The following is a 24,554-nucleotide window of genomic DNA, read 5'->3' on the forward strand; positions in this document are numbered from 1 at the left end:
CAATGACTGAGCTAATATAAAGACTAAGGAACCAGCATATACAGATTAAGAAGAAGTGACCACAAGTATCATTCATAGAGAAACATAAAAACTCTCCTGTTGCATCTTACGCAAAGTTTAAGAAACAAATACAAACATGCCAATCATCATAGTATAATATGTATATACAGATTAATTCCTGTAGATACCTGTTATGAAGGTATCAAAATTACGTGGTTTCATTTCCTAATTTGATGAACTAATACAACTGACTGGCTTACAAAATAATGGTAATTCCATAATGCTATGTGAGAAAATATTCTCCTTTTGTTTAAAGTCTTGAGGTTGAAAAACCCTCCAGACATACCCTTATCCTAACTATTTTCTGTACATGTAAAATGTGTTAAACCTCTGAAAGAATGATGGTTAACTCATACAAGAATCTGAGATTTGGCCGCACCGCGTGAGCACTTTTTCCTTCCAGATTTCTTAAGAGCACAGACACAAATCTCAAGAAGATCATAGTCTTCTTCCCAGAATAACAATGAAGCCTGCTCTGGATTTTCCAACAGCATTTTAGATGTCAGAAAACCAGCTATAGTCCATGTTTGGTACAGCCGGGCTTGCTTTCCTGTAAATTTGCCATACCTTGTATCATAATATTCAGGCCACTGATCCACCCGAAGCTTTTTCTCAGCTAAATCGACTGCCTTCTTAGCAAGATCAATCTTATTCATCTTGATGCATGCCAGTGTGAACTGAACGGACAGAAAGAGCAACATCATAAAACAGTACAGCTGGGGCAAACTAGCGATGTTTGTTACAATAGCTTTCGGCTAACATTACTTTATCATCTTAAACAACAATTCAGAAACCAACAAACTGATCAAAAATACGGAGCAGACAGTAAGAGGCGAAAGTTAATGTGTACGGCCTTATGGAATTCTGTACAAGTTTCCACATCCATTTATAAAGAATCATTATAGATTTCAGTCATTTTAAATTGAGCATTCAGCTGCTACATCATCTTAAATTAATCAAAAGGAGGGAAAGAGAACTTTTAATTTGGTTCTTTCTTTTCATTCAAGAAATTTAAGTTGCTTCTTCAGTCTGCCAAATGGGTACATAATACGGAGAAATGGAGAATTTTGGGCTTTTCATATAAATCTGTGGTTAAATTTACTATGACAAAACTAAGATCACTGTTCCAATTTCCTATTTATCCAGGACAATTGCAATTGTAATGAAAAGATAAAAACGTTTAAAAGCATACTGGATTACTGCTCAGCCCCCTAGCACTCCAAAGACAATAAAAATACAGGCAGAGAGAGATAAAATAATTGCATTGTAGTCACAGTATCTAAGGGAAAGCAGTCAAATGGAACTTGAGTTAAAAACATAAAATCATTTCAACTTCTGATCGCAGAAAGAAAGAGAGATCATTAAGGAAGAGAAAATCATCAATCAACCACGAGAAGAGAATGTGACCTTACCTGCCAGAGAAGAGTTGGCCAAGAACCCCCATTATGATATGACCAAGGTCTGCAACAGTCAAATTGGAAAACTTAGTAACTTGATACCTTATATGCCCAAAAATAACACACATACATAATATATATTATATAGCGAGAGAGAGAGAGAGCTCACGTGTTCTTAGGGTCACTACCAGTGATTATACGCCACTCTTCATTTTCCAGAGCTGGGTAACATATCTTAAGGGGCATAAGACCCACAAGATCGTCCCACTTAGCTTCGACCAGATTCAGGATTGACTCATTCTGTTTTGGGGTACCCAAAGATGACACAATGGACCACAGATTTCCAAGAGTGAAGAATCTAAAGTCCATGTGGGCAGGCTGTAAATTGCCAATAAGATAACCACCTTCCTCAGGAATCCAATCCATCAACCAATGAGGGATTTGTTCAGGGTAGATGTTAAACTTGTTAGTGGCTTCAGTGGAATACTCCTCTGTCTTATATCGGTATATTTCATTGATCTTCTTCATATCAACCCAATAATATTCTCTAATGTGAAATGACAAAGCACTAAGTCTGTTGTTTATGGCATTCACCAAATTCTTGGATCCTTCATCCATAGAAAGCATCTCACGGGAGCATCTAAGTGCTGAGTAAAATAACGCCTGCAACATCAAACATGTCAAGCCAGAAAAGATCAAACAGAGAATCATAGAAGGATAACAATGATAGCATTTCAGATCACTCCCTGAGAATGTGCAACACAGATATATAGAATAAATTATTAACATAGAATAAAATTATTAAGCTTATGCCATCCGCTCCTACAGTGTAATTAAGGAAAGATCAAGTTCCACAGATCCCTCCAAAAGTTCATAGAGTTCATCTATCACCAAATTCTGATTCACTGTGATATCCTATCATAAGCAGCTTCTATCATAAAAGTATATACCAATGTCAACATACCATGTCATGTCAAGAGAAGACTCACAAGATGAACTTGAAATGTGTATTAAACTCAAAAAAACGGAACTGGCTATGCCACTTGCAACATTCAAAGAAAAATTTCAAAGAAAAATTGGCAATATCAACTTACTTGAATCTCAAGCGGATGTCCATGAATACCCATCCTTCTATCTATCATGCAGGAACCATCAGTGACTAGCAAAGACGGAAACATATCAAACCCATCAGATAGGCACAGGTTTATTATCAGCTTTATGCCAGTCTGCACATCCACTCTTTCTTGTAATCCATAGTCACCGGTGATCTTCCCATAAGCTCTCAACAAGATAATCCACCACAAGCCTGAAAAGTTCACAATTTTAGATTTTTCAGTATCTATTTGATGGATGGAACTTTAACAAACTTTTGTGAAGATTCCTTTCTTGACCAATTTTCTTTTCTTACATTCTTCTGATATTATTGAGTCATTTATTTACTATAAACGTGAAATACTTCCTTTTCACTAGTGATAAACACTTACGGCATTTAACCTAGATACTCTCTTCTTACATTTTTTAGAAAGGTAAGTATGAATACTCCCTTCTTACATTCAGCAGCCAATTTTCTATTTTGATCCAGTCCATATTTGCATCCACTATGCACTTTGTAAAGGTGTACATTTGTAACAGTATGTTGCACCAAAAGGGAAAGTTCTAACATATTTTGTACAGTAAGTGAAAATCTGAGAAATTCAACTATTAAAAAGTAACTAATAGTTCCCGTTCTATCATTAGTTAATAAACAATATGTTTGAATTCTCCCCTAAATAACCAGCCATTAAGGGAACGAAGGAAATGAAAAGTACCACTTACCTGAGTCAACAGGTGCTACACGGCCAATAGCTGACTCCCCAAAATCTGGGTCTAGAACTTCTTCATATTTGTTATCATCGAGAGGCACTGCTCTAACTTTAAAACTTGCAGGCATCAATCCTTGCCCTGGACTGTAACAGTCCACAGTTTTCTCCCAACTCTAAAATTACAGAAACCAACAGCAGTCAACTCTTTTACTCAAACACAGAGAAAGTGAGAAGGAACAAAATGAATCCAACCAAAAAATTAAAAAAAAAAAAAAAAAAAGTTTCTCCCGATAATTGGTTTTTGACTAAATCTGAAGATGCATCAACAGAAGATCTCAACTTATGACATATGTATAACAGCAACCTAAGAAACTGTTTTCTTTGGAGGCCAAAAAGGACCTGTCTCTAAAAACACAAGAAAATTACCATCTCATGCTGATGCTACCAGATGAAGGAATATGGTCGACTCGAATTTTACAACATAATCACGAGACTCCTTTTTAAAAGATCAATTCTCCGCCAAATAAGGAGTCAAAGAAAAATATCAGAAAAACAAATCCTACTTAGTCCCGATCTCACACTTACCTTGTATATTGGAAATAACCCAAAAAGTTCAGCCAGCCTCCCAACCCCTTTCTCCAAAAAACAGAAAGCATTATAATTTCCAAGTATAATAAATATCACTGGTGCACATGAGACCTTTCTTGTGTTTTACTGTTTGGGCAAAGGCGTTATAAGCAATCATAATTATGTGAACCTAAATCTACCACAACAGCATATCCAATTGGTATTCTGTTTTTTCCAAATGAAGTCATTTGCAAAATGTTTCAATCACATTCCAATTATAATACCAGAAGCAATAAATTACCAAAGCAAAAGATATAATAGGAAATAACATAAAAGCAAACATTACCTGCAGTTGCAGGGTATGAAGCAGAAAATTCCTAACAATGTCTTTCTCCCCCTTGAGTAAAAAAGCAAGTCCAGATGGAATAAAATCCCTAATAAAAACTTGATCATAATTCAAGGGCAACTTATCATTAGGATCATTAGCAGCAAGTGTCCCTATAGGACTCCCACAATATGTAACTACAGCATTCTCCAACAACTTCCAAGCATCCTTTACCGCTTGCGATTCCTCTTTAACACTCTCAACTTTCTCATCATTATTCACATTTTTATGACCATGTTCATCTAAATCAACTTTTTCTACACCCAATGGTTTCACATTATTCAAACCACCTTGAACATAAATTCTCTCAAAATTCTTATCATTAACACGTGTTTTTTCAGCCGAAGTTGAATAATTCTTCCTAAAATCAGATGCAACACTAGCAATTACATGGAAACCTCTCTTTTTTAAGGCCCCACCAATAGGATTAATAATACCATTATTACAATTACTTGAGAAAACCCTAGATTGACCCCAAGATGAAATTGGCCCTAATAGGGTCCGATTAATACGTGGGTAGCTATAAAAATCACATTTTTGCTTGAAATTCAAACGAAAATTCGATGAATTTGTGTGGAATGAATTATGGGTCTTCTTAAATTGAAGACCCAGAAAAGAATTGCTCCTACATGGGAGTAGAATTCGACAACAAGGTGTCATGGTTATCAAATTGATTGATTTATATGAATATTTTTATCCGAAATTTGGCAAATGAAATGTTTGTAATAAAGTAGTTAGAATGTTTGTTGTTGATGATGTAATAATGGATTGTGTAATGAATAGATTCTTGTGATGAATGATATTTGTTGGATCTGCAAACATATAGGGAAAGAGAAAATTTTGGGATAAGATAAAAAGAGAAAAGCAATGATTTGTGTAAACTTTGAAGATCTTTGGAAAGTGGAAATGGCTAATTTCTGATGAACAGCGCTATTTATAGACGCCTGCCTTGTGATGGAAGAAATTCAATTTTCTTTTTTGACCACTAGAAATATGACTTTGGAAAAACCACCAATTAAAACAATGTGAAGAATAAAAAAAACATATTTCCCTTCGATGAGAAAAACATTATTTAATGAAATGCAATGTAAATACGTAGTGTTCTTTTCTTCTTCTTCTTCTTCTTTTTTTTTTTTTTTTTTTTCCATTTTTGCATGCATTAGTTAGTTGTAAAAGACAAACTACTTCCTCCATTTCAAATTATTTATCGTGGTTACTAAATTGTATCAAATTATTTATCGTTGTAGAAGTTCAAGGCATAATTAATTATTTTTCTTCATTTTACCTTAGCAAAATTTTGTCATTAATGGAGATGAAATATAAGTAGAGTAAATATTTAATGTAGAGAGATTATAACGTAGACATAAATAAAAATAAAGTAGATTAAATATCAATCCTAATTAATATTTCTTAATATTTCTGAAGGGACTGTCTAAAACAAAAAAGCCATAGATAATTAGAGCTGAATGGAGCATTTCTCTTTCGAAGAGAAAAATGTTATTTAATGAAATGCAATGCAAATAAGTTTATAAGTAGTTTTCTTTTTTTCATTTTTGCGTGCATTAGTTAGTTGTAAAAGACAAAACTAACGATTTCATTTCGTGGTGCATTTATGAACAGAGAATAACATAACAAGGTGAGAACATTAATTTCATTCTATTAATGTAAAAAAGTTTAGTCTATAAGTAGCTAAATTATTAGATAGTTAGCTTTGAACACTTTTACAGTTTACTTTCAAATAAATATATATGCTAGTATTATTTAGTTATAGCGGTTCGTTTGATTGAGGTAGGTTGGTCAAATGCCAGTCACAAGCCCTAATTTGAATCGTGACGGATATCTTGAACCACTTCGCTAAGACCATACATTCATTTCTACTTTCAAAATTACTGTATAATATATGCACATATAAGAGAACAATAAGAACTAACAAAGCATTGACAGCCCCATCAATTGGGATGGGGGGGGGGGGGGGTAGGGAAAGAAAAGCATGGCAGACCTACTTTCGGAGTTCATACTTTGGCAGAATTAGCAAGAACTTACAGGTTACAGCCAACAAATTAGCCAACTCAACTTTCTTGACACAAAACCATTACTTTATTTATGGGAAGAAAAGAAGTAAAGCGTACAACTTAGAGAACGACTGTGATTAAAAGAAGAGAAAATGTTCACGACACAAAACCAAAACATGAAGTTTAATTTCTTGTTTTGCACTGTTAAGCAAAGTTAATTCATATTTACAAAGCATTGACAACCCCATCAATTAAGGGAAACCGGGAAAGAAAAAAAGACATGGTAGGCCTTATTTCCCAAATTTATATTTACTTGATAGAACTAGACAGAACGTCAGAACCTATATTACTTTATTTATTTCTCCAGAATTAGTTTATACTTATGGAAATTCTATACTTTACAGCTAACAAATTAACCAACTCGATTCTATTGCTATAAAATCGTTTTTTCATCCGAAAAAGAGAAGTAAAACGTTCAATTTAGAGAGACTATGCTTAAAAGAAAATGTTCACGACAAAATATCAAATCAAACCAAACCAAACCATAAAGATTAATTTCTTGTGTTGTATCTGTTTAGTAAAGTTAATTCACCTCTCTCATGATAATGCAAATGAAAACTACATATACTATTTCTCTATTCCACTTAGAACTCAATATAAGTGCTAGGGACTATGTGCTGCCCCCACCCCCCGCGCACACACACACCATACCAAAAAAAAGGGAGAAAAAATAAAGTGAGGAAAAAGGGGAAGGATCAAAGGAGACTAAAAAGGGACTTTTAACTTATTTGGCTACTCGGCCGATTATCACAACCGCTAGCTAAATATGCTTTAATTATGTATATTTTACTACTTAATATAAGAGGCTATGACTCTATGAGGATGCTTTTGTCGTCCTCACGGGGTTATAAATGTCATTTTGTAGAGTTGATTTTCTTGAAGAGCGTGCACTTTGTGTTGATGAGTTAATTGCACATTTTTTTGCATATAATTATGAAAAAGCCAGCAGCCTTTTAGTTAGGTCCTTTCGTCCCACATTTGAAAAGTAGCACGTATTGCCCAATTTAAGATTATTTAATGTTGATTCGTTGATGCTGCTTCACGTGGCTTTGTTGTTGCCTATTCTTATGTTTTGTTAGCATTCCTTTTCTTTGACGCTGCTATACTTTTTCTTAATCTTTGCCCCTAACTTCATCCGGGTTATTGTATTATATTTTATAACGATATATAAGAGAGAATGGAGAGTTTTTTTTAGTCCTCACAGGGCTATAATTGTCATTTACTAGAGCTGAATATGGATTTCAAAATTTTTATGTTTCCACGTGGCTGCAATAGTCACCTTTGCCTTGGATATTCCCACTTTTATCCTCATTAATTTCTTAAGACCACCCTCACTTGGACCTTCATAATTGGTGCATTCTTTGACTTTTTGTAATCTCTTGTTGGTCTTGTCTATTATATGTGCTTACATCTGTTCTAAAATTAGTTTTAGGTATAGTTTTAAAAAGAATTATTTTATGTATTTGAATTATTACTCCTTCTGTCCTAATGTATATGATACCGTTGAAATTTTAAAATTCAAACTTCTAAATGTTGAATGTGAATCCGAATATAGAAGCTTTAAGTTTTTTGAAATAAAATTTATATATTTGAAAACGCCGTAAAAAGTACTATAAATCATAATAATTAATAACTTAAAATATTTAAAAGGCAGATAAAGAAATTTCGGTCAAAGAAACACTTGATTGACTCTCGAAATTTCAATTATGGCACATAAATTGGGACGGATGGAATATTTATTACTATTCTTAGAAAATATTAAGTAATCCCTTTAAATATTGCACATGATAAATCTGTCGAATTCTTATATGATGAGCTTGCTATTAGTAATGACTTTAAGATAGCTAATTAGATTAGTGAATGTAGTTTTGTGTTGTTTATTGATTTCAGTTTAAAGCCGGTGTTTGTATTTGTTTTTTTTTCTCAAAATGTCTAGGAAAAAGAATGAACAAACAAACTTGGTTCTGAGCTTTAGAATTAGTTGAGAGATAATTTCAATAGCAGTAAAAATACCCAAAGAAAAAAGAAAATAAAGAAGAAGATTTATAAACAAAATGATCTTTGTCAGTAGACTCCTACTTAGCGCGGTATTGTTTCAATTATGTAAGCATTTCTCGAATACCAAAATATCATTTTATGGTAATTTGGTTAGTCATACCGATTTAATTTAGGAAAAAAATGATTGAAATTAATCCGAAATGTAGTAAAGGCCGGTCGAATTATTGAAGATTATATTATCAAAAGCTCTGTAAAACAAAAAGAGTTTTTTTATATCCTACATTTGCATTTGTTTGGAAATAAAAAAAAAACTCTAAAATAAGAAAATTTTATTTTTAATTGCAAATACTTTTGTATGATTAATTTTTAGGAATTTGTAGAAGACTGCTCTTTAAATAACTTAATGCCATAAAGAATGGACTAAAAAATAATTTAATAATTTAATTTTTAATGTTACTTTGGGCCCGGGCTTATCATGGACCAAATCACACTAGTATATTTCTACTATATTAGAAGCACCGGTTGGGGTGCTTTTTCGTCGTCCGTTGTGGACCCCCCCATAAAAAATAAAAAAAAATTTGGGCCCCATATTAATCAAGCCCTAAAAAAAAAAAATGTGGTTAAACAACATCGAGTATTAAAAAAAAGTGGAACCCACCGCATCCAAACTCAACGGAAAAAAAAGTAGACCCCATATTAACAAAATCAAGCAATATTGAAAAAAAGTTAATCCCATATTTAAAAAACAAACACTGTTAAAAAAAATGTGGGCCCCATATTAAACACGATGCGTATTCGTAGCAAACACTAATATAATAAAGTTTTAAATACGGAGCACAAACTGCAATGTTATATTAATCGTGTTTTGAACATAGTATCCCATATTGACAAAATCAAGCAATATATATAAAAAAAAAAATGAATCCCATGTAAAAAAAAAAAAAGTGCAGACTTTGTATTCTTAGCAAACACTAATATAATAAAGTTTTAGATACGGAGCACAAATTACAATGTTATATCAATCGCATTTTGAACATAGTATATAATAATTTGGGCTTCATATTAAACAGGCCCATAAAAAAAAATTGTGGGCCCCATATATATTGACCCCATACTAAACAACATCAAGCAATATATAAAAAAAAAAAAAAAAGTGAAACCCACCATCTCCAAACTCACGGTAAAAAAAGTGGACCCCATATTAACAAAATCAAGCAATATAAATAAAAAAAAGTGAACCCCATATTAAAAAAAATAATTTCAAAAAAGACTTTGTATTCGTAGTAAACACTAATGTAAAAAAAAAAAAAAAGTGCATCCCATATTAAAAAATCAAACAATATTCATATAATTTCCAAAGTATCTCATTAAGTCAATAATGATGGATTTATTATCGCGTACGAATCAATCCATTAGTGGGAGCAAATGAAATTATTGTACAGTAACATACTTAAAATACTTATATATTAAAATAAGATAGAATTTAATTACTTTTTCATTTTTTCCTTACTCTAATAAATGTGAAAATAATTGTGCAAGCAATATATATATAAAAAAAAAGTGAATCCCATATTAAGAAAATAAACAATGTCAAAAAAGATTTTGTATTTGTAGTAAACACTAATGTCCAAAAAAAAAAAAGTGCACCCCATATTAAAAAAATCAAACAATATTCATATAATTTCCAAAGTATCTCATTAAGTCAATAATGATGGATTCATTACGCTGCGTATCAACCCATTAGTGGGAGCAAATGAAATTATTGTACAAGAATATACTTAAAATACTTATATATTAAAATAAGATAGAATTTAATTACTTTTTCATTTTTTCCTTACTCTAATAAATGTGAAAATAATTGTGGGCTCCATATTAAACACCATGCATATTTGTAGCAAACACTAATAGAATAAAGTTTTAAATATAGATCTAACTTCAATATTATATTAATCGTATTTTGAACATAGTATCCCATATTGACAAAATCAAGCAATGTATATAAAAAAAAAAAGTGAATCCCATATTAAAAAAATAAATAATGTCAAAAAAAAAAGTGCAGACTTTGTATTCTTAGCAAACACTAATATAGTAAAATTTTAGATACGGAAAGATAAATTACAATGTTATATCAATCGTGTTTTGAATATAGTATATATATATATATATTATATACATAAAAATAATGCAAACTAATAATGTCCAAAAGGGTGGGCCCCATACTAAACGACACCAAGCAATATAAAAATAAAAAAAAAAAAAAAAAGAAGAAACTATATAATGCTTCATCGTCCGTTGTCTCTTAAAAAAAATGGTGGGCTCCATACTAAATAACACCAAACAATAAAAAAAAAGGAAGAAAAAAAAAGTGAAACTCACCACATCCAAACTCACGGGAAAAAAAAAGTAGACCCCATAGTAACAGAATCAAGCAACATTAAAAAAAAAATGTGAATCCCACATTAATAAAACAAACAATGTGAAAAAACAAATGCTTAGAAAATCAAACAATTAAATCAATAACAATGGACTCTTTAGAATAAGGAAAAAAATCAATTTCTACTTTGTTTCATTTTAAACATGTAAAATTAATTTAATAATTTAAATTAGAATTATCTAAATCAAAATTTGATAAAAAATAATAAGTATTTTACACCGATAAATTAATCGAATTAAAATTGAAAGTATCAACTGATGCTTAAACATTGTATTGTTTTATCTCAAAGAGAGGAAAATAGTTTCTTTTTAAACAGATCTTCTTTTTTAAAAAATATTAATAAATTTACCGATTTTGTATTCGTAGCAAACATTAATATAATAAAGTTTTAGATACGAAAGACAAACTACAACGTTATATTAATCGTGTTTTGAACATAGTATATATATATATATATATATATATATATATATATATATATATATATATATATATATATATATATATATATATATATTCATAATCTATATACATATAGATTATAATGCGCGCACGGCATACGCGGTCTAGATATATATACAGCACAGACCGTCAATTTTGAAAAGCAAGTTGCCAAATTTGTACAACTTCTCACAATTTGCAGGAGTGTAGTTGGATATTTAAGATAAGAACTGGTGACCTGTAAATAAGTAATTTTCAATCCACTTCTTTTTTAAATGGAAAAATAAATTCTCCAACCAAATAAAATCTCACCACGTGTGCAACAACTGTACCATTAAAATTATAATGGGGTCAAATGTGTGGAAAATGTGGCCCCTCCAAGACATGACTTGTACGCCAAAAGCAATGAAGGGAACAATCAACTTCAACAAAAATAGACTAGTGCTAACCAACAAATTTAGAGTTGTTATCCACAATTACCACAAAGGCAATACTATGGCCCAGATAGGAATTCAATTCATGTCCACTCATAATTTGCAACAATGAAGAAAATGTGTGAAAAGAAGGATGATTTTTTTTTGCTAAACGATACATAGCACTTTTTGTAGTAAATCCATTTGTATTGGCAAATAGCTATCTAGCTTTCATTTGCCGACCGTAAGTTGGTGCTTTTTGGTTCTCTTTTTGCACTTTTTCTTCTTCATGTCACACCATTGTAATGACAGATTGGCCTTTTCCGGTGCAACTTGGATAAGGAGAAAACACAGTTTGGATTCATGTATTTGAATTGTGAGGCAAATGGGCAATTTGGGTTAAATTTGAGTAGCTCAAATGGTCCAAATATGAAGGTCAAGATAGGCTAAAATATTTGGGAGGGTCATTAACCCACCCAAATTTGAACGGGTCTGGCGGATCATACTTTCATAGACTAATTTTGATATAAACAATTTTATCCTGGCCACTGGCCAAGAAACAGGCAGAAAAGAGCTGTCCTTAAAAGGAATTTCCAGAGACAACTACTCTATCTTATCGTCAATTGGACATAATTTTCATTAAATGATGGGTCATCCAGATGAAATTATAAACAATTGCTCTACAAATTACCCTTCAAAAACATTTGATAAAATTAGAAAGAGACAAACAAGATAAATATGGTCCCAACGTAATCTGTCTGCGTGTAATAAGATTTTGGTATACTCTCAAAATCGCTAAAAGTGTAGCTGACACAGCAAAAGAGTTCAATTTCCAAAGAAGTGATGTTAACTTTGAATCATTTGTCCTCTGAAATCTAGACAAGCTTCCAACAAATCTTGCTAGCTCCAATATTATTACATTATCAAGTTGGGAAGCGAAGGGGAAACCAAATGATTCCAACTTGACTTTTCTACAGGTACAAATTTAGGCCAAAGAAAATAATGCGGATATTGAACACAAGCAAGGCCAAAAATCCATGTTGCATAATCTGGTTTATAGAGCATATGAATCATTGATCAATCCAAAGCATGTTTCAATTAATGAATTTGGTGTGACAATTATACAGAAAAATCTCTTTCTGAAATAGTACGATATTTCTTTAAATTGGATAAAAAACCATGTAAGAGTAAGATTCTAATACTGGTATCTATCATACAGAAAACTGTTTTAACACCCTGGTCTCAAGCAACACCAAAACTGTGAAATTCAAGATCAAGAAACCATAATATTTATGACCTGACTTCATATTCCCCAGCCCTGGTTAGAGCTCGAAACCCTTTATAAGGCCGCGTAGGTAGATTCTTGAAATCAAGTCTTTCTATTTTCAAACCTGAGAGTGCAACACCCATAATTTTGAATCCCACAAGAAATGTAGGGAATACATGAAGCCGCTCTACACCTGTTTCCAACACTAATGTTCCAGTCATTGAAGGAGTTTTGTCTTTCGGCATCCGACCAATGGACCACGTGCAGGTCTGCACCAATAAATCAACATGTCAGGATTCAACCTGAAAATTTTGTGTCACATAATTCCAAAATGGAATCAGACTGATTTTTTTTTTCTTTTTCAAAAGACTAAGTTTGGCATGACACATCCATTAAGAAAGGGCACAAAGGATAAGCAACTCTGTAAAAGAGAGGAAGTACCAAGTACCTTGTTGGAAAGGATGTTTACTGTTCCATAATTTGATGTAAGATCCGCAGATAAAACGCGACGAGGGAGTTGAAATTGCACGCTTATATCATCAATTGGCTTCCCAGGATCATTGCGTATCCCAACTAACAAGCTAATACGACATGTCCCTGAGTCTGAAGTAATTTGTGGCTTTACATATACTGGGGTACTCTTCAACTTCTTTATTCTGCATGGCATAGTTTAGAGGGGAGGAAAGAACTTTAGACAAGATAAAAGCAGCAAACAAGTGAAATCTTTAATGCACTCCTTCAGTGAAAACTGACATGCTATGGATTTACGGTTTGGCATTTCCTGTTTTTTCATATTTGTTGGATGCACCTTGTACTTTCAAAATCTACTCATAACCCCATAAAAGATGGACTCACTGCCACTACTTGTTGTGGACATATCTTATTAGATGACAGTTATCGAAAAAAGACATGCATTTCCTTCTATGCATAGAGTGCATTTATGAACAGTTCAGCTTTCGTTATGCATTTATTGACTGTTCAAATTTCGATATTGGAGGGAGCACGTTCCGCAGCCCGGAATTTGGCCGGAGTTCCAATATTGACCCAAATATTTCCATTTCCTCAGAAAAGGTAAATTTTTTCCTGGGTTTCACCTTCCTTACCAAGAAAAGAAGGGATTAGTCTTTTGGGTTTCAATATCAGAGGGAATAAAGGGTAGATAACTGTGAGCAGAAGATTTGAATATTCTTTACATAAAGTCAAAACCACCAAATTTTGATCTGGAGTGAAGCCAACTGCAATAGTTAACACCACAAACCTGTAGCTCATGAGCTTAAATTGTCCATCAGGAGGAACAAAAGACAGAATTTGGTTTGATTCCCACGGTCGTAGCCGAACGCAAGGATGGAATCTCACATCGTTCAAGATGGAAGTATTTGCAAATGAAAGGGTAAGATCAGGAAGACCAGAAAGATGTGAATTCACTTGAACTTCGCCACAGACCTCACATTTCACCAGAACCCCGTCTCTGAGAAGCATAAAACAAATAGAATGAGAAGCTTTTAGGTCATTGGCTATTCCTGTAAAACCCTAGTTCAAGCATATAAAACCAAATAAGCAAAAGATGATATGGAATTCAATGGTCAAGCGTATTCAAACTATGAACCCCGGATGTAGAAAAGCAATCCATTATTCAGCAATATAGCTTCATGAGTGAAGAATGAAATAGAATCAATTTGATTACAGCAAAGAGAAGAATATGGCATGACCTTACTGTCCTGCAAATATCACAGAACATACAAGAAAAGGAATTCCTTTTCCTTTCAACGAAACACATGCAAGGAAATAAATTCATTTTCCTTTATTTTACTTCACTGCAGCCTTCTCAAGAAGTTCAATTGTAGCAACTTTCTTGCCAATCCAGAGAAGTCTTGGAGTTAAATTCTTTCTACAAATATTAGGGGTTCATTTTTTTTTTTTTTTTGATGACATGGGAACCCGCAGCCGCTACCCTTCGGGTGCGCACAAGGTAAACCCAGCTCCTGTGCAATAGCTAGCAAATCACACAGGAGAGGTAACCCGCACTAGGCAAGCCCGGTGCGGCGAGGCTCGACCCGGAAGGCAAATCCGCCTGTCGTAGGCAGGGGGTTTCGAACCTGAGACCTCCATTATGAAAGCCCCATGCTCAACCAACTGAGCCACCCTTGCGGGTTTAGGGGTTCATTTTTATAATCTAACAGATTGAAAGAAAGACATTTGGTCGTCAAACAGTAAAAAGAATGACACTTTATATACTTTGATAACACACATACATGTACGTGAGTATGTAAACTATAATGCACTTCAATTCTCAAGGATGCTGCCAAATTCCCTTGAAGAAGGCCTTTGCACTGGTGTACAAAAGCATGCTTGCTGTGCAGGAACTGCATCTCTTTGTATGTGCCAAGCAGCAGATCGTAACTTTAAGGTTCCTACTGACTCCATATCAAAATAGTTTTCTCTATGCATAATGGAGACAAACCGAGATTACATTCCAACAGGAACCTAAAAGCAATCACAACGTAATGGAGCATGCATTGTGATTCTTAAACGATATCATTAAGATGAAGTAGTCTGGTAATATCCCTTTTCATTACAGCTATAGAATTCAACTTGTTCTGTCAGTAGAAGACATAACAAGTAATGGTTGACCTCCTTATGGGATGAGTAATGATTATAACTTTTTGATGGACTCAAAAGGGAGCATGTGGAAACAAGGTACCCTTTACTGAAATGGAAAAAAAAACAAGGTAGATTACGATATTTGTTATTATCTCCGTCCTATTTTATGTGGCACAATTTGTGCATTTCAGAAGGTAATTTCACAGAAATATTATATTCACCCTAGTAAAATAGAATACTAAACTAATTAAAAAATTACTTTGATAGAAAAAACATGACATCAAAGTTAAATTTGATTGGTTAGATGAATTTGAACTCTCGAAAATGGTATACTATAATATAATAATAGAAGAGCGGTACATTTTGAGATATTCCCAAATAGAAAGAAAGTCATATAAGTTGAAATAGAGCAATGAATTCATAGGTAACATATAAAGTACAAAGCATACCTTCAAAAATTTACGCCATCCTTTTAAGATCTCATTGTTTAAACGAAACAGGTTCTTGAAATCTTAAACTCTAGATGTTCTTTTATGAAATCTTAACCTCTGGGTTATATCCTTTATTGCTTCAAAGTAGTATATCATTATGTTTACCCTTCACCTCTTGTGATAAAATGGGTGACGTCATGTCAAACTAGAAAAATTGATGATAAATATAAAATTTGAAGATATTATTAGGTAAATTCTCACAATATTGAGAAATAAGGAGCTGTAAATGGAGGTTTAAGTAATAGTAAGACATAGACCTATTTATAGTTGCATCCATTTCTTCAACTAAATCGACATAAACTTCATTGCTTGTATGCTTCAGGTCCGTTTTTCTCCAAGGAACACAAGATCCTGTTGCACCTGGAAGTGTGTTGCTCATGTTGGAAGTGCTACCAGTGACAACACTCATTACTTTGCTTACAATGTTTGGAGGAGCTATCATCTCCCTTAGTATATTCGGTTCTGTAGTAAGAGGGAAACCATTGTCTATCATCTCATCCAAAAGCTGCACATCAAACAAATGTAAGGCCATAGTCAATTTGAAGTCCATCAGAATCAAATTTTATTAACTAAAAGAAAACGATTTTGAGAACGTTTCTAGAACAATTTGGGAATTATATAATATTCTTTAAGCATGTTTTTCACAAAATAATATTAAAGATACCTAAGAAATTATATGATAACATTGATTAAGAAAAAGCTATGCAATACATTTGTATCTACGCATCAAGTGAAGGTTTACACATGACCAAAGTATGTGCTATAACATGTTGGAGTAATAAGCATATCTGGATCCAGTGAAAATTTGTATTAGTTCACTTCCATATACTAGTACGGGCATGTTGCTAACTTTTTAGAATTTTATTTTATATCTTGTTGATTAACTATGTCATCAGTTTTATAAAGGTTTCAATCAAAAACATTGAAAAACATGGTTTGTTTCAGTAGTTTCCAAGGAAAAGTTGCAACAGTTTCGTAAAAATGCCATAATTTTGAAACTACGATCAAATTTGTTGGTTTGTGGAATGATTCTGGAGGATCAGTGGAAACATTAATCCACTTAAATCACATATAACTTAGATCCATCTCAAACAAAAACAAATGGGTAAAACAAAAGAATGTAACAAGCACATAGAAAAAAAAAGACAAAATCACTAGGTGATTTCTTCCTATCTGCCTAAGTCGGTTACCGGTACTTGTGTTGATGCGGAGTAGCAGGTACCTGGTGGAATAATTGAGGTGCGCAAGCTGGACCGACACTGTTACCCCTCCCCCGCCCCCCCCCCCCCAAAAAACCAAAAAAAAAGGAACAAATGGAAAATGAAAAAAAAAAGAGAATGCAACAAGCACATACTTTCTCTCCCTCTCTCATCTCTTATCAATCCATTGCACTTTGGCTTCACCATCAATCCTCTTTGAAAGTGTAATGAACCATGGTTTCCAGTTTTTTAAGCAAGAAGAGAGTGGGAGATCTAATACCGGTATACCATAGGATACACATTAAAGATCCTTAAGACATAATAGCCCTAATTACAGGAACCATGGATATGGACAAGACCATCTGCACCTTAAGTGGTCTGTAAAGGTATGCATGTTTTACAACTTTTTTTTTTTTTTTTTTGGCTAAGTATGACAGAAATAGGTGATTTGGGAAGAGTGCCTCGACCGAGTGCAGCTTTAGAGTGATGAGGAAACTATGGCATGAGCCATTATGGGATTACTAGTAAATGAAGAGTTGACGACTGTAGAACCAGAGAGGAGAAGGGAGAGCAATGAAGACAAGTTTAAACTTTATAATGGGAAGTGTTTGTTGTCTTTATGGCATAGGCAGAAAGCAGTTGACAGGGCTAAAGCAATAACGTGTTAAATATATTTCATATCATATAAAGGAAGAGAGAGAGAGAGAGAGAGAGAGAGAGAGAGAGAGAAAGAGAATATGCTCAGTATTGAACTGTGAATTATCAAAATAGAACACACATACATTCATCAATGGAACTCTGAAAGTTGAATTGGATGAACTGGCCTATTGTTTTTACTTTTCAGCTAATTGACTTCGAATTTTCACAGTAGGCAGCGCAGAAATGTGTTGACTTTCAAAGGGAGGGTTGGGAAAAAAAGTGGGGGGAGGGAGAGGGAGGGTGGGGGGGCGGGGGTTTGCTTTGGAATACAATTCTAATGACTATGTGAAATCCATCAATGAAATGAAACGGGACTCTAATGTTTTATCTTCTCTTAATTGGCTGGTTTGAGGAAGAAAATGTCAAAAGCTACTGATAACAACTTATTAAGGATCAAGTCAGGAAACCAAGCTCTACATTAGCATTGTTTTCTGGACTGGTGTAATCAAGAGATATTCTTTTTTAATCAGGGTAATCAAGAGATATTCTTTGAAGTCTTAAAGGACCAGCAGATACTTCAAGCTTCAGTAAATGGACTGTCTCACATCAGGTCGGGGTTTTGGAAGGAAAAAAAAAAAAAAGCCAATGTTTTGCAGTGTTCAGCTTGTTTGCAGTGACCTAGTGTGTTTGGCCTAAAAAGATGAGAGAGCATTTTAGGATCTTTACCAGCCAGAAATTGGCAGGGTGGTTTTTCTTTTTTCGTTTTTTGGCTCTCCTAGAATCAAGAGTAGAACTGGCTACTTTGTGCATCATAAATTTCATGGTAACAGCCTCTACAGTTGCACTGATAGTTGGTCAACTGGTAACTTTGGCCAAAAGCCAACAAGTTCTCGGGTGGTTAAAACTAAAAGTAACACAAAAACAGTACAGGACTGTCTCAATAGTATAAGTTAATAGCCAACATTTAATTGCAATCTGGAAAAATGTGAATAAACACTTAGTAGGAAAAGAATTGACAAGAAAAAAGAAAGAAAAAGAAAAGACAACTGAGAAATTCAACCAAATCACTCTATAGAATCTGAAGGTACATTGGTGTAGAACTGTTTAGCGCAGCTTGCTTAACGACTTCTTAGTTTGATGGTTTTAGAAAAACGTCAACTTAACCCGGTTTGCGTCATTCTAAGCTTCCTAACAAAAATATCTTTTGCAGCTAAAAATTCCACCAAAAAAAAAAAAAAAAAAAAAAAAAAAAAGCTTCAAGATGTCTAATACCTCATATACAATTATAAAATTGTCCTTTATCAAATCTTCATTCAACCCTCCAAGATATTCTGACAGGACATCAGCTACTCTGCACAGGAACTAGAAATTAAATAGTCAGATGATCAATAAAAGCCATTATTTGCAGAGATGATCGCAGTTTTAAAGTTAATAAGCAAAGTATAGTAGCCTCCCTATGTTCACCTAGCAGTATTTGGAACTAGAACTTCGCCGCATCAATTCAATGAATCAGTTAGCAGTAAAAATTTAACTGCCGGGTACAAGAACTTCCAATAGTATGACCGGATTCTTACAGATCTAATCATTTAACCAAGAAGAGATACCCACAAAGCCTAGAAAACATGGCAGAGGAACAGAAGGAATAACTTATCACAGCCAAAACTTAGAAAACAATAATCTCTCTGATGCCAGATTTTATCAAATACAAAGGGCACACCCGGTGACAGCAATCTAAGCTTGTAATAAACTCTGTACTACGACAAACACGTCTGACCTACATCTAACAATTGCAGATGGAAAGGCTCTATACTTTATTTTGATTGCCTTTTGATAACCAATTACTATAATATACTAGTGTATATTAGCTAGAGAGTCACACGCTAAAAGGACTTCTCTTTTGATAATTAAAAAATTCCTTGTGAGTTGGCTGGTCCAATCCCAGATAGCACACAGGTCAAATCTGGAGGAGTATCTGCCATGCTACTCTACTTCCACTTAAATGCCATGCTCATATTCAGTCGCAAGGTTCAAACTCATGAGATGCACTCTATCCACACATCTGTGTTGCATCCTTATAATTGAAGGAAAGCTCTAGCGCAGGGGCGGAGCCAGGGGGTGCAAAGGGGTTCACCATACCCACTTCGCAGGAAAATTACATTGTATATACAAGGTTAAAATTATTATTTTTATGTAAATATAGTACACGTTGAATCCCTGTGGCTTCTTGTGTGTTTCTTTCCTTATATTTTGAATCCCCTTACTGAAATCTTGACTCCGCCACTGCCCTAGGCCAAAAGGTCATGTTTTTAAGCAGAAATCCCTTCAATATCCTTCGGACATTCTAATCATCCAGAAAATTATCAGATTCACATTAAAAGCAATTTAAGCAGTATGCTAGGATGTTCAAGTTTCTAATTGATAAGAATTACAAGTGGCATCTCCATTTAGCCGTCCAACAAACATCCTACCAGTTACACCTACAAATAGGACATACTGACCTTCTTAACATATCATGGACAGGTGTGTGATAGTTCGAAAACAATTCCATTAAACCCATCTTGTGTCATAAACTTATTCAAGAATAGATAAATCTAGCAGCAACAACATAATAACCAAGCAAGAGGTGAAACCAACAAGTGAATTACCTCAATTGCCATTAAAGGTGGCATTTCCACTTGGGTGCAAGCCAAGAAAGTGACTCCTTCACGATTAACTTGGAAAAGGTAATGGGTTGGTGAAGCAATTACTGGTATATGCTGTAACAAGCAAACATAACAAAAGCTTCAAACTTGGGCAACCAAAAATGCAAATGCTACGTAAACTCAAGATCAAGAATCTTGTTTTTCCCAATATCATGAGTTATATAGCAACTTTTTAATTATAACATTCAAACAGTTACTGTTATGTCCCTACCTTGAAGGAATCACCTTGAGCAATTGACTGATCCCAAAACCAAGAACATATTGACCTATCAACCCAATGGCCAGTAAGCTGTTTTTCTAGCATTACCTCCCTACAGTGACACAGATCTTTAGTAACAAACTTAAAAATCAAATACCCAGTGATTCAATCCAAATAAATACAAAATTCACTGCAAAAAAAATCCAAATTTATTATTTATTTTTTCCAAAAAACAGAAGATAAAAGAAGGGAAGGGATACCCGGAATCGGAGAGAAGAAAAATGCATTGCAACATGTCACTCTCTTTGCTCTGAAATTGGTAAAGAAATTTCAGGGTATATACATACAGGTAAGTATAATGAAAAAGAAGAATATGCCCCAGTGCCTTTCTAAAAGAATTGGAAGTTAACAAGGATTTTTCTTTTTCTCATTGACATACAATTTATTATTTTCAGGCAAGATCTAGTAGCTCAGGTGGTTGGCTACTTGAACTTTCACGTTATTAGCTCAGGTGGTTGGCTACCTGAACTTTCACCTTATTGATAAGGGTTCGAATCCCACGTTGTAATCCCCTTCTCATTTCCCGTTTCCCTACCCTATGTAATAAAAAAATAATTTTAAAAAAAAATTACTTTCATACTTTGGCATAATTTACATATATATACATTCAACTAGTCCAATTTTTTTAAACTTAGAGGGTCAAAGATGTCTCTTGCTGTTATCAATTAGATCCAATTGCTTAACGGGAAAAAAATGGATTAAAAAATAGGGAAAATTAATTTTTATATCTATTTTTAAAAATATTTACACCACATCGTTCATACTTTGTGTATAAACACTTGATTTTCAACATATTTGTGTATAAAGTTCTTTTATACCCCTTTTTTAAAGGAACTATAATACGTACAGTTTTAATTAAATAAATGACAATTATTTATTGATCTACGTGACCCCAATCATAAATAACCCGACTCATCCGTGTTTACCCAAAATAATTGGAAACCATTTGCATACAATGACAATGGGACCGACTTCACCAGCCTATAAACTTTCGAATTTAACAGCCAACGGACTTCAAATAAAAACAACTCAAAAATTATTACTAATCTATATAACAACTAAAGAGTTTAGCAAAATTTAATGATTATAATTCGAATTTCTAGAAATGATGTTTTAAAAGAAAAAATGCCTCAAAATCGGGGATTCGAAGACACCTAATTGGTACTCGCAATAAATTTCAAGTTTAAAGCTCAACTCAAATGATCATTCAACAACAACTATTAATATAAATAGGACTAATAATGATTTCTCAGCCTAAACAAATATTAAAAAAAAAAAATCAAATTTCGGATTTGTTCGTACTTAGTTTCTTCGATGCTTCATGTTTTGTTACTAAATGAATTCAAAAGACAATAATTTTTTCTTTAGCAGAGGCTACGGATTTTGGTTCAAAATAGGTGCATAACAAATAGAATTGGATGGGTTAGATGTTTATGGGTTAAGTCTAACATTCATGTGAGCCAATAAATTAATATCACACATGTAATTAAACTCTCACTTATGTCATCTCATAATTCTATTAAAAGGGATATCATTTCAACCATAAAGGACAATGGGAGTTCAATAGGTGGGACAGAACTAACTTAACATGAAAATTAACATTAAGAACAACTGAGGTCCAATAGGTGAAAGAATGACGTATAAATTTATTTTTAATTTGTTGGGGACATTTGTGACCTCTTTCCGTGTTTTAAATTACACTCCTCAATTGTTAAAGTACATTACTCATATGGTCACTCAACTATTCAAAATTACTTAATAAAGTCACTTTTTTTTTTTTTTGTAACAGAAAAATTACTTAACTATGTCTATTTTACTTAGAAGGTCACTCCACCAGTCAAATACCCAATTTTACTTTCTTATTAATATATATTATGAACTTAATTATAGAACAAATAAATCTAATTTATAAAGTAAAAAGTGAAAGATAATTTTCAATCATGGTGTAATAATAAAACGATTGATTAACAAGTTGATGTAGTTAGAAGCAAGCATTGAGATCTAATTATTAAAACGGAAAAGGGCCAAATATACCCTTGTACTATCGAAAAAGGATCAAATATATCCCTCGTTATACTTTGGGTTCAAATATACCCCTGCTCTTATACTTTCGGTTCAATATACCCCTCCTTCATTATATTTGTCCAAGTTGCAGACCAAATTTGATGTGACACTGACACTCGGTGAGGTGGACACCACGTGCCATGCTACCTCACCGCTCCAACCCATTTGCCGTCAATGGAAGATTCAAATTTCACCAATTTGTTCTCTGTTAAAAAAGCTACTGATATCAACCTATCTCTGGATGATAATTGGTCATTCAAGATGAATTTCTCCGAGAGATAGTCTCCTGGGTTAACAAAGCTGGAGGATTCGATCATGAAAGAATTTGTAACCGGAGTTTCTTGCTGAGGATTAAGAAGAAGGATAAGGCAGAATTCTCCGACCATATCTTCAAAGAGATATTCATACCGTCTCAGATGATATCGACCAACGAAGAATAGAATTGAAATTGTTTATAAAAATGGGTCTTCGGAAAATTCAATAAACCATTCTTCTTGAAAAGCTTGGCCTTCAGACTTTCATCAATCTCTCTACCGGTTTCTACAATAGGTTCTTCCTTCTCATGGCCCGAATCAAAAATAAAGTTATGCTCAAAAGAATTGTGTTTACTTTATGGGTTTTCAGTTTCTTTAAATGGGTATCAACAAAATTGGTTATAGTTTGGGATTTTGATTGAATTTAATTATTTTTCTATTGTGTACCTCTTTCTATTTTTTTTTCTTTCTTGAATTTTGATATGAAGATCAGCGAGCTTGATGTTTTGTTGCTTGAAGAATTGAGCTTATCTGGGTGTAAAGGAGCACAAAAACTGTTTCCTCGAGCGGAGGAGATTTTCCATAGCAGCGCAACCATGAGCCTGGTGGCGATCGAAGAGTTGAAGTTGCTTCACCGGAGCTCCCCAAGCAGCGCTTTGAAGTCCGTCATCAGACACCTGGAGGGAAGAGAGGGCTAAATGGGTTGGGATGGTGAATAGGCATGTCACGTGGTGTCCACCTCACCGAATTGTTATGCCACATCAAATTTAGTGTCTAACTTGGACAAGTATAACGGAGCAGGGGTATATTTGAATCGAAAGTATAACGACAGGAGTATATTTGAACTCAAAATATAACGAGGGGTATATTTATCCCTTTTTCGGCAATATAAGGCTATATTTGGCCCTTTTCCGTTATTCAAATCTCACACTAAAGGGCCATTGTCAAATTAAAGGAGTGCACATAGAAGATTGACACCAAACTCAACGAGCTATTCACGACTTCTAGTTCCTGACAACGGAACTTTAAAAGCGAAGTAGGAAATAGATAACGATAGAAATAAAATACGAAAATATGGAAGTATATGAAAATATCAAATACTATTTTTAATATAGGGTTAAGACATTATTTTACACAATAAAATACGTGTCACTCAGCCAATCCAAATGAAAACCTGAAAAAATGACGATGAGAGGAAATGAAAAGGACGTCGAATTCCTAAATTACGGTATCATCTACAAGTGCAACCGGTTAAACTGCCCAAAATCAGGTAATATGCTACTTTTATGAGTATATCCTTTCAAAAAGAATATTCCAAACACAATGTTTCTTTGTTTTTCTTCAATTTTTAAAACTTAATTTGTCCATATAAGGAAGGGCAATCGTGTTAAGACATGCAGCTCGAGTGATCTGATTAGAGTAATATGCTACTTTTATGAGTTATATCCTTTCAAAAAGAGTATTCCAAACGCAATGTTTCTTTCTTTTCCTTCAACTTTTTTAACTTAA

At 33.6% G+C, this 24,554-nt stretch overlaps 2 protein-coding genes across 3 annotated transcripts; both read right to left on the minus strand.

Annotated features, from left to right (window-relative positions):
* Positions 1–116: 116 nt before the first annotated feature.
* On the minus strand, positions 117–5,328 carry LOC132064388 (alkaline/neutral invertase A, mitochondrial-like). Its single transcript, XM_059457344.1, has 6 exons — positions 4,173–5,328; positions 3,273–3,432; positions 2,552–2,763; positions 1,627–2,120; positions 1,473–1,521; positions 117–737 (listed from the first exon to the last, which is right to left on the minus strand). Exons 1-6 carry the CDS (start codon positions 4,869–4,871, stop codon positions 411–413), a joined length of 1,941 nt encoding a protein of 646 aa, XP_059313327.1. The 5' UTR covers positions 4,872–5,328; the 3' UTR covers positions 117–410.
* Positions 5,329–12,592: 7,264 nt separating this feature from the next.
* On the minus strand, positions 12,593–21,080 carry LOC132064389 (AP-3 complex subunit mu). 2 transcript variants are annotated; one of them, XM_059457345.1, is made up of 8 exons: positions 20,928–21,079; positions 20,680–20,779; positions 20,412–20,522; positions 19,039–19,128; positions 16,186–16,433; positions 14,095–14,304; positions 13,285–13,492; positions 12,593–13,105 (listed from the first exon to the last, which is right to left on the minus strand). In XM_059457345.1, the coding sequence occupies exons 1-8, from the start codon at positions 20,960–20,962 to the stop codon at positions 12,860–12,862; spliced, it is 1,248 nt and encodes a 415-aa protein (XP_059313328.1). In that variant the 5' UTR covers positions 20,963–21,079; the 3' UTR covers positions 12,593–12,859. The 2 variants fall into 2 exon arrangements, with proteins under 2 accessions (XP_059313328.1, XP_059313329.1); XM_059457346.1 differs by having other exon boundaries at positions 13,000–13,138; positions 20,928–21,080.
* Between the last annotated feature and the right edge of the window lie 3,474 nt (positions 21,081–24,554).

The sequence above is a fragment of the Lycium ferocissimum genome, chromosome 7 (assembly GCF_029784015.1).
Source record: "Lycium ferocissimum isolate CSIRO_LF1 chromosome 7, AGI_CSIRO_Lferr_CH_V1, whole genome shotgun sequence".
NCBI classification, from domain to species: Eukaryota; Viridiplantae; Streptophyta; class Magnoliopsida; order Solanales; family Solanaceae; genus Lycium; species Lycium ferocissimum.

What these genes read in the sequence shown, in the direction of transcription:
- LOC132064388 (XM_059457344.1), bottom strand. Translation starts at nt 4,871, where the DNA reads ATGACACCTTGTTGTCGAATTCTACTCCCATGTAGGAGCAATTCTTTT. An exon ending in GACATCCGCTTGAGATTCAA is followed by an intron (nt 2,121 to 2,551) that starts GTAAGTTGATAT and finishes TTGATGTTGCAG; the next exon opens with GCGTTATTTTACTCAGCACT. An exon ending in GGCCAACTCTTCTCTGGCAG is followed by an intron (nt 738 to 1,472) that starts GTAAGGTCACAT and finishes CTGTCCGTTCAG; the next exon opens with TTCACACTGGCATGCATCAA.
- LOC132064389 (XM_059457345.1), bottom strand. Translation starts at nt 20,962, where the DNA reads ATGTTGCAATGCATTTTTCTTCTCTCCGATTCCGG. An exon ending in ATTTTATAATTGTATATGAG is followed by an intron (nt 16,434 to 19,038) that starts GTATTAGACATC and finishes TTTGATGTGCAG; the next exon opens with CTTTTGGATGAGATGATAGA. An exon ending in TTTAAGCTCATGAGCTACAG is followed by an intron (nt 13,493 to 14,094) that starts GTTTGTGGTGTT and finishes TATGCCATGCAG; the next exon opens with AATAAAGAAGTTGAAGAGTA.